The sequence below is a fragment of the Salvelinus sp. IW2-2015 genome, linkage group LG35, assembly GCF_002910315.2.
Source record: "Salvelinus sp. IW2-2015 linkage group LG35, ASM291031v2, whole genome shotgun sequence".
NCBI lineage: Eukaryota > Metazoa > Chordata > Actinopteri > Salmoniformes > Salmonidae > Salvelinus > Salvelinus sp. IW2-2015.
In genome coordinates this window covers 13,198,227-13,211,252 of record NC_036874.1, presented here as the reverse complement: position 1 = coordinate 13,211,252, position 13,026 = coordinate 13,198,227, and the positions used below count along the sequence as shown (strand labels likewise).

Sequence of the window (13,026 nt, the reverse complement as noted above, 5' to 3'; positions counted from 1 at the left end):
AGCCGTCCCCATGCCCGGCTTCACCAGAGAGATGTACTGATGAGGTGGACACACACATGAACTCACACACGCACACTTTTATTCATGGCCATAAATCATTTTGAAATTCACTATGTCTGGAGCGGTTGTACTTTGACTCCCATTCCCTGACTGAATTGTGGATTTACAATAGCGATCAATTTAACTAAAGCCTCACACAGTTTAAAATGTGCTTTTTATTACAAAGAATACACAGCTAAATATACAATACGTTTATAATATACAAAAGTTACAAAACAAGGAATTGTTTTTAATTTAAAACAAATTATTTTAGAGCGTTATATAAAAACAATAGCATGTGTAGTTCAGTACAATGAGGGGCGGTGTTGAAATGATAGCATGTGTAGTTCAGTACAATGAGAGGCGGTGTAAAAATGATAGCTACGACAAAAACAGGCAACACACTGGGCAAAAGTTGCTCTTTCCATTTTTAGAACTCGTCAATTGGCCAACAAGCAGTTCACTCTCCACATTGTTCCAATGCACTGAAAGGTCATGCTGCTCACAGGGAAGGAAGCTCCTCCCAAAGCGTTTTGGACACTTACTGTCCTTTTATGAGTCCATCTTTGAGTAGGGGAGTGTAGCGAAAGTACTTGGGTACTGTAATCAATGGTTCACCGTTACAAGTTGTCCTCAAAATCCTCCTGAAGCCTCTCGCCTCTGTTACTGTATCGCCTGTGTCTCCTAAACAGAAACCAACAGAAACTCTAATATGTGTAAATACAACAACACACTGTACATTTTTAACATTTTAGTCATTTAGCAGACACTCTTATCCAGAGTGACTTACAGGTCCAATTAGGGTTAAGTGCTTTGCTCAAGGGCACATCGGCATATTTTGCACCTAGTCGACTCGGGGATTCGAACCAGCGACCTTTTGGTTACTGGCCCAACGCTCTTAACCGCTAGGCTACCTGCCACCCTATATTGTACTGATAGAATAAACAAAATAATTGTAATATCAACTGAATGTCAAGCGTGCAATGCCTTGATGTGATATTGTAGCTTCCCATTTTGAGGTGCCCATCCATTCTCTCTTCCCATTCTGCAGTCTGTCAGCGACCTCCGTGTCCTTGCTATGTATGGCTTTATCTTACAGTATGTACCGTAGCTCAAAAGGAAATGTGTATCTGCGCCGCGTGACTAGGGTGTCAGTGTGTGTTGTACCTCCACAGTAGAAAAGCGAGCGCTGCTCCACAGACCAGCAGGATGACGAGCGAGACCACCGCCACCGTGGTCCTCTTGCCCTCTCTCTCACACGGCTCTGACGGACCAGACAGGACAAGGTCACGACAAAACAATATGGGGACATGTTATGGTCTCCATTGTACAGCCTCGGAGTCACTCGGACTTGGCTCTCGAAATATGGACACTGTACATACAGTATTAACATGAACGATACATAGGGCATACCACTCACACTCACAGAGAGGCTGTACATTCAATGGATATGAATGGTGTGGGCACTAGCTTGGGCATCGACTGTTTCTTCATTCAGCATTGCCCTTGAGGAAAAGTTGCCTACCTGTTCTGTCTGTCAAGGAGATATGAGATTTCTTACCCATGCTTTTTAGTACTATTACATAGAACATTGGTCACCAACCCTGATCCTGGAGAATTACAGGGTTTGCAGGGCTTTCTTACAACCTAGCACAACCACATCTGATTCCTCTCGCTAGCTAGAGGAACAGTCTGCATACACTGTAGCTCTGCATGACCAGGGTGGGTGACCACTGGCATAGAGACTAACAGACAGATGGCTGATTCACACTATAGGGCCAACATTATTATTTCTAGCACGGTTCCATCAAAAACAGTATGGTGGATGCGAAACCAGGCCATGCCACTGCAGCTAGGCTTGACTCGGTTTGGCCCTGTAGTGTGAATCAGGCATGAGAGACAGATGGGGTTTGTGTAGAGACTGAGAGACAGATGGGGTTAGTTAGTTAGTGCGTGGGGTTCCATACCTGCTGTGTAGGTGGCAGAGCTGTGGCCCAGCTTGTTGCTCACCATGCAGGTGAAGTGACCGCAGATGGGGGCGGAGGAGACGAACAGGGTCTTCCCATCAGGCGACACGTGTCCCACAGCATCGGTGATGGCTGCCCGCTCGTGGAGCCAGCTGAATTTAAGGTCTGTCCCCCAGGTCTCCACACAGAACAGGGAGGAGTGGGACACGTTCACTCTCACTGAGGGGTGGTGCACAGCCTCTGAGAGGAAAGACAAGAGACAGAGAAAAGAGAATGAGACCAGGTGTGAGAAAGGTGAGACTTGGAAGTTGGAACTGAAAATTGTCTCGAAGAGTATAAAGAGAGAGACAGAGGGTGGTTGCGTCATGAAGTAACAGTGTGAGTTGAGTGTGTTGTCTACTGAGGCTTGGTGGCGGTGACTTGAGAAGTATGAGGCTGTGAGGAGGAAAACAGATCAGAAACTTAGAGAGAAGACATTTGACAGAGAAAAATATAGAGCTTGGAACTATTGAAGAGGGATTGTGCGAGACGGTCGTTGGACTGATAAACTGAAATATTACCGACTCAAAGTTGAGTGTTGGACTGCAGTGAAGCATACATTTATATTATGAAGACAAAGAATGAGCTTAGGCAGAACTGACCCAACAGTTAATCATCTATAAGAACATAACTCCAGAGGACAGGAAGGAATATCTAGGAATGTATTCAAAACGGCAACGTAAATCAGACAGTCTGTGTTGTCACATAACTAACACGTCATTATAGTGACATTTTAAGTAATACGTCAGCATAGGTGACATAGAACGACGGTTAAATGTCACTATTGATATATTCTAATGAGACCATGTTGACCGCCGTACCGTACTCCTTGACGGTACACTGTCCAGCGGTCTTGATGCCAGCCTGGTCAGTGACGGTCACGATGTACACCCCGCTGTCCGCCACGCCAAAGCCCTCCAGCTTCAGTATTGACCCCTGCTCCTCCAAACTCAGACGCCCGTCCAAGCGTTTTCCTTGACCGGGGAACGTAATCAACGTCACCTTCCCAGGATTCCCTGGAGTCTTTGCGTTCTCTGGCTCCCGTTCCCAGGTTATCATGGAGATCTTTTCTTTGGGACCGCGGTCGATCTGGACCTGGAGAACTAGACGTCCGGCTGGGAGTACATTGACCGGCTGCGGGGTCTGGAAGTGGACCGACACGCACTGGTACCCACAAGACACTGGGGACAGAAACATGATCATACGTTATTGTATTGCCTGTGGTGATTGGATATCAATACCTTACCAGCCTTCGTTGGAGCCTGATGGAGAGAGACATTTGAGGAAGGGCTCATTGTAATGGCAGGAGTGGAGTGAATGGCCATTTCAATGGGCCTGTCCTCCGATTTAAAATGACACCAGCCTCCACTGCTAACCACTGATACGGTTCGTTTCTATGTTTTTCATGACTTAGCTCATGATTTCTTACATTTGTATTTAGTATGAAGTGAAGAGGACTTTCATCGGGTAGTCAAACAGTAACTGGGAGCACATGATAGTTCTGCCTGATGTGATGTTTGTCAAGCTTTGTTGTTACATGACTAACCCTCTGTGGAAACCTCCGTCTAACACAAAGGGAAGTTTACATCTCTCACAGGGAAAGACACCATTTCCTCAGAAGACGCAGATTGTAACACACCCTATTGTCTCAATCACCTCAGATGACCAGAGCTGCACGCTCCTTGGCTCGGTCTAGACACATACAATAGTACTGTGCACTGAAGACAGTATATCACACACAAACTGGAAAACATGTAATCTCAACACACAGAACCACATGTTAAGGCTGTCGCGTGAGACTACTGATGATGTATCAGTCCAATACTAATATGGTAAATACAACATACACAAATGGCCAAATAGAGCAGTCAAATACACCGCGCCTGGTTGCACCAATACACTTAGATACAGTAGTGTGACATTTTTACATAGTGTATCATGTTGCACAGAAGCACTTACACAAGAGCAGCGGTAGCAAAGAGAGGCTCCAGGAGAGACAGTGTTGCAGCCTCATGGCACCTGAGAGAGAGAGGGAGAGAGAGAATAACAGACTGACAGACAGAGTCTGAGACTGAGAAAGAGAGAGAGAGAGGAATAACAGACAGAGGACGTTTGACACCGATAGAGACCCAGTTTTCCAAAGAAGAGGTCATTGTTTCACTTCCTTTTCAAAGTCTGACTTAGTAGCTTGCCTTAAGGAACTGGTCTATATCTGTGCATAGACAATGACCTGCACTGGATCAAAGTCAGCAGCAGTTTGAAATGCACTTACCTTCCCAGCTGTACAATGGATTATGAGTCAGAGATTATGAGTCTGGAAGTGGCAGGAGGTGCATTCATTCAAAAGGAAGCCCACTTTTAAGGGGTAGGGCACAGCACGCCAGGAAGCTTGGATGCAGTTTTACAATATAAAAACAAAAAAATCCTTACGCAGATGGAACAGAAAAATGTCAACCATCAAAAACAACCCAAAGAAAGAGGCTGGAGTGAACTAAAAGTTGCTCTGATAGATTGTAGTCTGGTGCAGGACTTTGTACTCTCAGCCCTTCCCTGTGTGAGGTCCAGCCAGTTAGGTACTTAGACGTCACCTTGTTTTTAAGCTGTGCAATTTCCTCTTTCCCTTTCCTGTACAATAAGTGCCACTACTCAGCTGTGTTTAAACAAGCGGATTCTATTGTATTCTGTTATAAAATTATCACACTGATTATCACTCCTCCCCCCCGCCATCTATTTGTGTCCAAGCACCCTCTCAAATGCCAATGCAACAAATCATATTGTCCGGACACATACTTTGACAACAAGGTTTGAACACAATAGGCAAATAGAAAAGTAAATGAAATTAGAATAGTTTTCTCTCAAGGGAAAGTTAACCATGTTGGAATGCTGTGTTCAAAAATGTGTTTTGTAGTTTGGTGGTGGTTTTCCATTATTATTCAGGTTATGATGATGGATTTTTCTACAACAATATCAAGCTATTACTTTTTTTTTTTTTTTTTTACATTTCCTGTTGAAAAACAATATACCACGTATGAATACAGTAATGTACACACACTTAAGGGGTAAAAAACTTGATGGAGTAGGCCATTCAAGGAGTTGGTCTGATGATGCCCTCTGATGTCATCGGCCTCCCCCCTTGCTTGCAGAAACAATAGAGGAGCAATAGAGAACAATGCAGAAAGGCCGACCCCCTACTTCTGCCATGTCATGAGCGTGCCTGGACCACCTAGTACCTTTTGTTAAGTAAATCAGGTGCAAAGGAGACTGAAGTGCAACTTTAATTATGCAAAAAAAATCTTATCTACATTTGCAAAAACAATTAACAATACGGTAGAGTATTTTCAATTCACGTTCTCTGTGAATGACAATGACCATCCATAACAATAAAATAGACGAGGTAAGATCACGAATATCCTACCAACGTGACATCAAAAACTGTAATATCCTATGCTTCATGGAATCGTGGCTGAATGACGACATGGATATTCAGCTAACGGGATACACGCTGCACCGGCAGGATAGAACAGCACACTCCGGTAAGACGAGGGGGGGCGGTCTGTGCATATTTGTAAACAACAGCTGGTGCATGAAATCTAAGGAAGTCTCTAGATTTTTGCTCGCCTGAAGTAGAGTATATTGTGATAAATTGCAGGCCACACTACTTGCCTAGAGAGTTCTCAGCTATACTTTTCGTGGCTGTTTATTTACCACCACAGACAGATGCTGGCACTAAGACCGCACTCAGTCAGCTGTATAAGGAAATAAACAAACAGGAAACCACTCACCCAGAGGCGGCGCTCCTAGTGGCCGGAGACTTTAATGCAGGGAAACTTAAATCAGTTCTACCAAATCTCTATCAACATGTTAAATGTGCAACCAGAGGGAAAAAAATTCTAGATCACCTGTACTACACACACAGAGACGCGTACAAAGCTCTCCCTCGCCCTCCATTTGGTAAATTCGACCACAACTCTATCCTCCTGATTCCTGCTTACAAGCAAAAATTAAAGCAGGAAGCACCAGTGACTCGGTCTATAAAAAAATGGTCAGATGAAGCAGATGCTAAACTACAGGACTACTTTGCTATCACAGACTGGAACATGTTCCGGGATTCTTCCGATGACATTGAGGAATACACCACATCAGTCACTGGCTTTATCAATAAGTGCATTGAGGACGTCGTGCCTACAGTGACTGTACGTATATACCCCAACCAGAAGCCATGGATTACAGGCAACGTTCGCACTGAGCTAAAGGGTAGAGCTGCTGCTTTCAAGGTGCGGGACTCTAACCCGGACGCTTACAAGAAATCCCGCTATGCACTGCGACGAACCATCAAACAGGCAAAGCGTCAATACAGGGCTAAGATTGAATCATACTACACAGGCTCCGACGTTCGTCGGATGTGGCAGGGCTTGCAAACTATTACAGACTACAAAGGGAAGCACAGCCGCGAGCTGCCCAGTGACACAAGCCTACTAGACGAGCTAAATCACTTCTATGCTCGCTTCGAGGCAAGCAACACTGAGGCATGCATGAGAGCATCAGCTGTTCCGGACGACTGTGTGATCACGCTCTCCGTAGCCGACGTGAGTAAGACCTTTAAACAGGTCAACATACATAAGGCTGCAGGGCCAGATGGATTACCAGGACGTGTGCTCTGGGCATGTGCTGACCAACTGGCAGGTGTTTTTACTGACATTTTCAACTTGTCCCTGATTTGAGTCTGTAATACCAACATGCTTCAAGCAGACCACCATAGTCCCTGTGCCCAAGAACACAAAGGCAACCTGTCTAAATGACTACAGACCTGTAGCACTCACGTCCGTAGCCATGAAGTGCTTTGAAAGGCTGGTAATGGCTCACATCAACACCATTATCCCAGAAACCCTAGACCCACTCCAAATTGCATACCGCCCAAACAGATCCACAGATGATGCAATCTCTATTGCACTCCACACTGCCCTTTCCCACCTGGACAAAAGGAACACCTATGTGAGAATGCTGTTCATTGACTACAGCTCAGCGTTCAACACCATATGTCAGGAAGTCCAGGATCCAGTTGCAGAGGGAGGTGTTTAGTCCCAGGATCCTTAGCTTGGTGATGAGCTTTGATGGTACTATGGTGTTGAACGCTGAGCTGTAGTCACCATCAAAGCTCATCACCAAGCTAAGGATCCTGGGACTAAACACCTCCCTCTGCAACTGGATCCTGGACTTCCTGACAGGCCGACCCCAGGTGGTGAGGGTAGGTCACAACACATCTGCCACGCTGATCCTCAAAACTGGAGCGCCCCAGAGGTGCGTGCTCAGTCTCCTCCTGTACTCCCTGTTCACCCACGACTGCATGGCCAGGCACGACTCCAACACCATCATTAAGTTTGCTGACGACACAACAGTGGTAGGCCTGATCACCGACAATGACGAGACAGCCTATAGGGAGGAGGTCAGAGACCTGGCCGGGTGGTGCCAGAATAACAACCTATCCCTCAACGTAACCAAGACTAAGGAGATGATTGTGGACTATAGGAAAAGGAGCACCGAGCACATACCCATTCTCATCGAGGGGGCTGTAGTGGAGCAGGTTGAGAGCTTCAAATTCCTTGGTGTCCACACAACAACAAACTAGATTGGTCCAAACACACCAAGACAGTCGTGAAGAGGGCACGACAAAGTTTATTCAGGAAACTAAGAAAATTTGGCATGGGTCCTGAGATCCTCAAAAGGTTCTACAGCTGCAACATCGAGAGCATCCTGACTGGTTGCCATCACTGCCTGGTACGGCAATTGCTTGGCCTCCGACCGCAAGGCACTTCAGAGGGTCGTGCGTACGGCCCAGTACATCACTGGGGCTAAGTTGCCTGCCATCCAGGACCTCTACACCAGGCGGTGTCAGAGGAAGGTCCTAAAAATTGTCAAAGACCCCAGCCACCCCAGTCATAGATTGTTTTCTCTACTACCGCATGGCAAGCGGTACCGGAGCGCCAAGTCTAAGACTCCTGAACCGGTAACCAAATGGTTACCCGGACTTTTTGCATTGTGTGCCCCCCCCCCCAACCCCTCTTTTACGCTGCTGCTACTCTCTGTTTGTCTTATATGCATAGTCACTTTAACTATACATTCATGTACATACTTCCTAAATTGGCCTGACCAACCAGTGCTCCCCGCACATTAGCTAACCGGGCTATCTGCATTGTGTCCCACCACCCGCCAACCCCTCTTTTTACGCTTCTGCTACTATCTGTTCATCATATATGCATAGTCACTTTAACGATACCTACATGTACATACTACCTCAATAAGCCTGACTAACCGGTGTCTGTATATAGCCTTGCTACTCTTTTTTCAAATGTCTTTTTACTGTTGTTTTATTTCTTTACTTACCTACACACACACATACCTTTTTTCCCCGCACCATTGGTTAGAGCCTGTAAGTAAGCACGTGACAAATAAACTTTGATTTGAAATGAAATCAGGGGCGCAACATGTTGCCACATTCTGAAATTGCATTTTTGTTCCCCCCAGTTTTATCATTGGAATGTGATACAAAATGAGGCAACGGTGTGCTTTATGGCCATGCAGATGCCTCCAAGCGGTCGGGTAGGCTGTTTTGATTTTTTATTTAAAAAATGCCCCCCCCCCACTTCTAAAACCAAAGTTGCGCCTCTGAATGATATTATGAATAGAGGAAGTTCTAAAACAAGCCAGTGGATGGCACTATTTTATGAAATAGTTGGTGCTATGCTTTTCCTCCTTCATCCAGACTCAGCAAAAAAAGAAACGTCCCTTTTTCAGGACCCTGTCTTCCAAAGATAATTTGTAAAAATCCAAATAACTTCACAGATCTTCATTGTAAAGGGTTTATTAAACACTGTTTCCCATGCTTGTTCAATGAACCATACACAATTAATGAACATGCACTTGTGGAACGGTCGTTAAGACACTAACAGCTTACAGACGGTAGGCAATTAAGGTCACAGTTATGAAAACTTAGGACACTAAAGAGGCCTTTCTACTGACTCTGAAAAATACCAAAAGAAAGATGCCCAGGGTCCCTGCTCATCTGCGTGAACGTGCCTTAGGCATGCTGCAAGGATGCATGAGGACTGCAGATGTGGCCAAGGCAATAAATTACAATGTCCGTACTGTGAGATAGCGCTACAGTGAGACAGGACGGACAGCTGATCATCCTCGCAGTGGCAGACCATGTGTAACAACACCTGCACAGGATCGGTACATCTGAACATCACACCTGCGGGACAGGTACAGGATGGCAACAACAACTGCCCRAGTTASACCAGGAACRCACAATCCCTWCATCAGTGCTCAGACTGTCTGCAATAGGCTGAGAGAGGCTGGACTGAGGGCTTGTAGGCCTGTTGTAAGGCAGGTCCTCACCAGACATCACCGGCAACAACGTCGCCTATGGGCAGAAACCCACCATCGCTGGACCAGACAGGACTGGCAAAAAGTGCTCTTCACTGACGAGTCGTGGTTTTGTCTCACCAGGGTGATGGTCGGATTCGCATTGATGGTCGAAGGAATGAGCGTTACACAAGGCCTGTACTCTGGAGCGGGATCAATTTTGAGGTGGAGGGTCCGTCATGGTCCGTCATGGGGCGATGTGTCACAGCATCATCGGACTGAGCTTGTTGTCATTGCAGGCAATCTCAATGCTGTGCGTTACAGGGAAGACATCCTCCTCCCTCATGTGGTACCCTTCCTGCAGGCTCATCCTGACATGACCCTCCAGCATGACAATGCCACCAGCCATACTGCTCATTCTGTGCGTGATTTCCTGCAAGACAGGAGTGTCAGTTTTCTGCCATGGCCAGCGAAGAGCCCGGATCTCAATCCCATTAAGCACGTCTGGGACCTGTTGGATCGGAGGGTGAGGGCTAGGGCCATTCCCCCCAGAAATGTCTGGGAATATGTAGGTGCCTTGGTGGAAGAGTGGGGTAACATCTCACAGCAAGAACTGGTAAATCTGGTGCAGTCCATGAGAAGGAGATGCACTGCAGTACTTAATGCAGCTGGTGGCCACACCAGATACTGACTGTTACTTTGGATTTTCACCCCACTTTGTTCAGGGACACATTATTCCATTTCTGTTAGTCACATGACTGTGGAACTTGTTCAGTTTATGTCTCAGTTGTTGAATCTTGTTATGTTCATACAAATATTTACACATGTTAAGTTTGCTGAAAATAAATGCAGTTGACAGTGAGAGGAGGTTTATTTATTTTGCTGAGTTTCTCTTCACTGTCTCCTATGGAAGAGCAAAGTGTGCATTTTTCCATTTGCTTTATATCATACATAGGCATCACAAAAGTAGGTTTAAGTTTAAGTTGTAGATGTGATGGCATACAGTACTTAACAAAAAGATACAAAGATATAATAAGTCAAAATATATGTGTGGACACTGCATCAATAAATACCACACATCCGCATATACATACACCAATAACAAGCATTTCACTATACCCTCAATAACATCTGCTAAACATGTGTAGGTTACCAATACAATTTAATTTGATAAAAAGGCATATCAATATATTTTATTGATGCGGAATAGGGCCACAGCTCTTAATAGGAATGATCATTGGTGTCTGGTAGTGACTTGCTGCAATAGAATATTACATTAAACTTCTCATATCATACCATCTCCGCAGGTGCCCATCTATGCCAAAGACTTGTGTGATTGTGAAGTGTATAACAAAGTGTCATAAGACGGATAATGGAACGCTAGGGACCTCCTAAGGTCATATAATCCCATTCGTCCTCCGCTGTTTGCATCTCCTGTTAATAACACACAGCAATGTGAAAAGTGTACGCGTACCAAACAGAATACTGGGTATTTTATTAATGTATTACTGTAAAAGACAAGCCGGGGAGATGTTGTGTAATCTTACCAGGAGAGACATCCATTTTTTTTTAGAATCACTATGATGATGATGATGATGATGATGATGATGATGATGACAGTGGCCAATATTACAACACACCAAATCTCACAGGATTGGTTACTTTGGGATGGTGTAGGAGAATCTAGGCCACAGCAAAGAAGCATGAAAGACAAAAATAACTCAAAATAGTCATAATAAATCATCATAATGCATGTATACCAGTGATGTAGTTTGTAACACTTGTCCCCAGACTGCTGTTGACCACACAGGTGTAGTTGTGGCCCTTCATTCCAGAGACGTAGAGGTTCCTGCCATCTGCAGAGAGATTGGCTGTCTGATTGGAGACCTCTACCCCATCCACCAACCAGGAAACCACTGGGCTGTCCCACTGTGCCCTGTCATTGGCCACCTCACACTGGAGGGACAGAGACGCCACAGGAGCAGCAACTAGGCGAGAGGGAGGGAGAAAACAAGTTATGCAGAACAAATAGTCCAAATATAGTTATATTGGTTATTGCGTACTTATGTAGTTCTGCACATAAGGGTAGCCTCGGCACTCAGGCTTCACTCACATTGTTCGGAAGGTGAGGTGAAAGCCTATGACCGAGGCTAATGTCAAGGTAATGTGACTTTTTAGTTTGCACAGTATATGACCCAAACTAAATCTAGGTAGTGACCAGAAATATTGGTGTAACTGTTTCTCACCACTCTCTCTAACAAGTATATTTGCTGATTGCTCGTTCCCCATCTGGTCAGTCACAGTGATGATGTAGACTCCATAGTTAGATGAACTTATATTCTCCACCCTAAATAAGGCCCCCTTCTGGTCTGTTGGATTGCCAGGTGCAGCTTGGTGATTGGCCAGCCTGACCTGTCCCTGACCCTTCTCAGTCTCGTAGTCCCAAATCACGGCATATCCCTCTAATGTATTTGAGGGGATTTGATGGCGAAATGCTATTGATTAATTTGTCAAATCAAACAACAAAAAACAACTATTATTGTTAACTATATACTTATGGGTTTGGATTTCTGAGCTTTAACTATTATTAATCATTAGTTATATTATTAAGCATTAGTTAGAATAGAGACATGAGGGGTGCCATAATTAAGCTTGGGAGGGGCTAAATACAGGGAAAGCGGTCACATGTGGCAGTACTTATAAGGGGAGGAACCGTTTATTGCCCATATCACTTAGCTTCCTGCCTAGCGATAAACATACAATGTTTTGCTATAAGGAGGAAACTCCACCCAAAGTGGGGTATATATACTAACACAGGAGGAAACATGTTTTTTGTCGAATCAGCTGTTCGATCCTCTGGGATTAATAAACTTGGTTTAAGTTTCACAGTGTCCGTCGAGTTCTTATTCTAATAATTAGGACCTAACAATACATCAAATATGTTTCAATGGGCTTGACATCATTTTTTCCCCTTAGAGATGGTTCTTTGGCGACAAAGATATAAAACAATACTGTGCATCTAGAGCAGTTTTTGACATAGGCCACACTTTCCATTTACAGCGCCTTCGCAAAGTATTCAGACCCCTTGACTTTTTCCACATTGTTATGTTACAGCATTATTCTAAAATGTATTAAATTGCCCCGCCCCCCATCAAACACACAATACCCCATAATGACAAAGCAATTTATAAAAAATGGATATATAAAATGTACATAAGTATTCAGACCCTTTACTCAGTACTTTGTTGAAGCACCTTTGGCAGTGATTACAGCCTCAAATCTTCTTGGGTATGATGCTACAACTTAGTACACCTGTATTTGGGGAGTTTCTCCCATTCTTCTCTGCAGATCCTCTCAAGACCTATCAGGTTGGATGGGGACCTTTGCGGCACAGCTATTTTCAGGTCTCTCCAGAGATGTTCGATCGGGTACAAGTCCAGGCTCTGGCTGGGCCACTCAAGGACATTCAGGAACTTGTCCCGAAGCCACTCCTGCATTGTCTTGGCTGTGTGCTTAGGGCTGTTGTCCTGTTGGAAGGTGAACCTTCACCCCAGTCTGAGAACCTGCTCCAGAGCGCTCAGGACTTCATTAAAGATCTCTCTGTACTTTGCTTCATTCA

At 44.9% G+C, this 13,026-nt stretch overlaps 1 protein-coding gene across 3 annotated transcripts; it reads right to left on the bottom strand.

Moving 5' to 3' along the window:
• Positions 1-200: 200 nt before the first annotated feature.
• Positions 201-4,676, bottom strand: si:dkeyp-97a10.2 (uncharacterized). Of its 3 annotated transcripts, none has more exons than XM_023980612.2 (6): positions 4,318-4,676; positions 4,005-4,064; positions 2,867-3,226; positions 2,007-2,246; positions 1,207-1,303; positions 201-746 (listed from the first exon to the last, which is right to left on the bottom strand). In XM_023980612.2, exons 2-6 carry the CDS (start codon positions 4,057-4,059, stop codon positions 581-583), a joined length of 918 nt encoding a protein of 305 aa, XP_023836380.1. In that variant the 5' UTR covers positions 4,060-4,064; positions 4,318-4,676; the 3' UTR covers positions 201-580. The 3 variants fall into 3 exon arrangements, with proteins under 3 accessions (XP_023836380.1, XP_023836379.1, XP_023836381.1); XM_023980611.2 differs by having other exon boundaries at positions 4,005-4,116; positions 4,318-4,663; XM_023980613.2 differs by having other exon boundaries at positions 201-723; positions 4,005-4,116; positions 4,318-4,624.
• Positions 4,677-13,026: the final 8,350 nt, after the last annotated feature.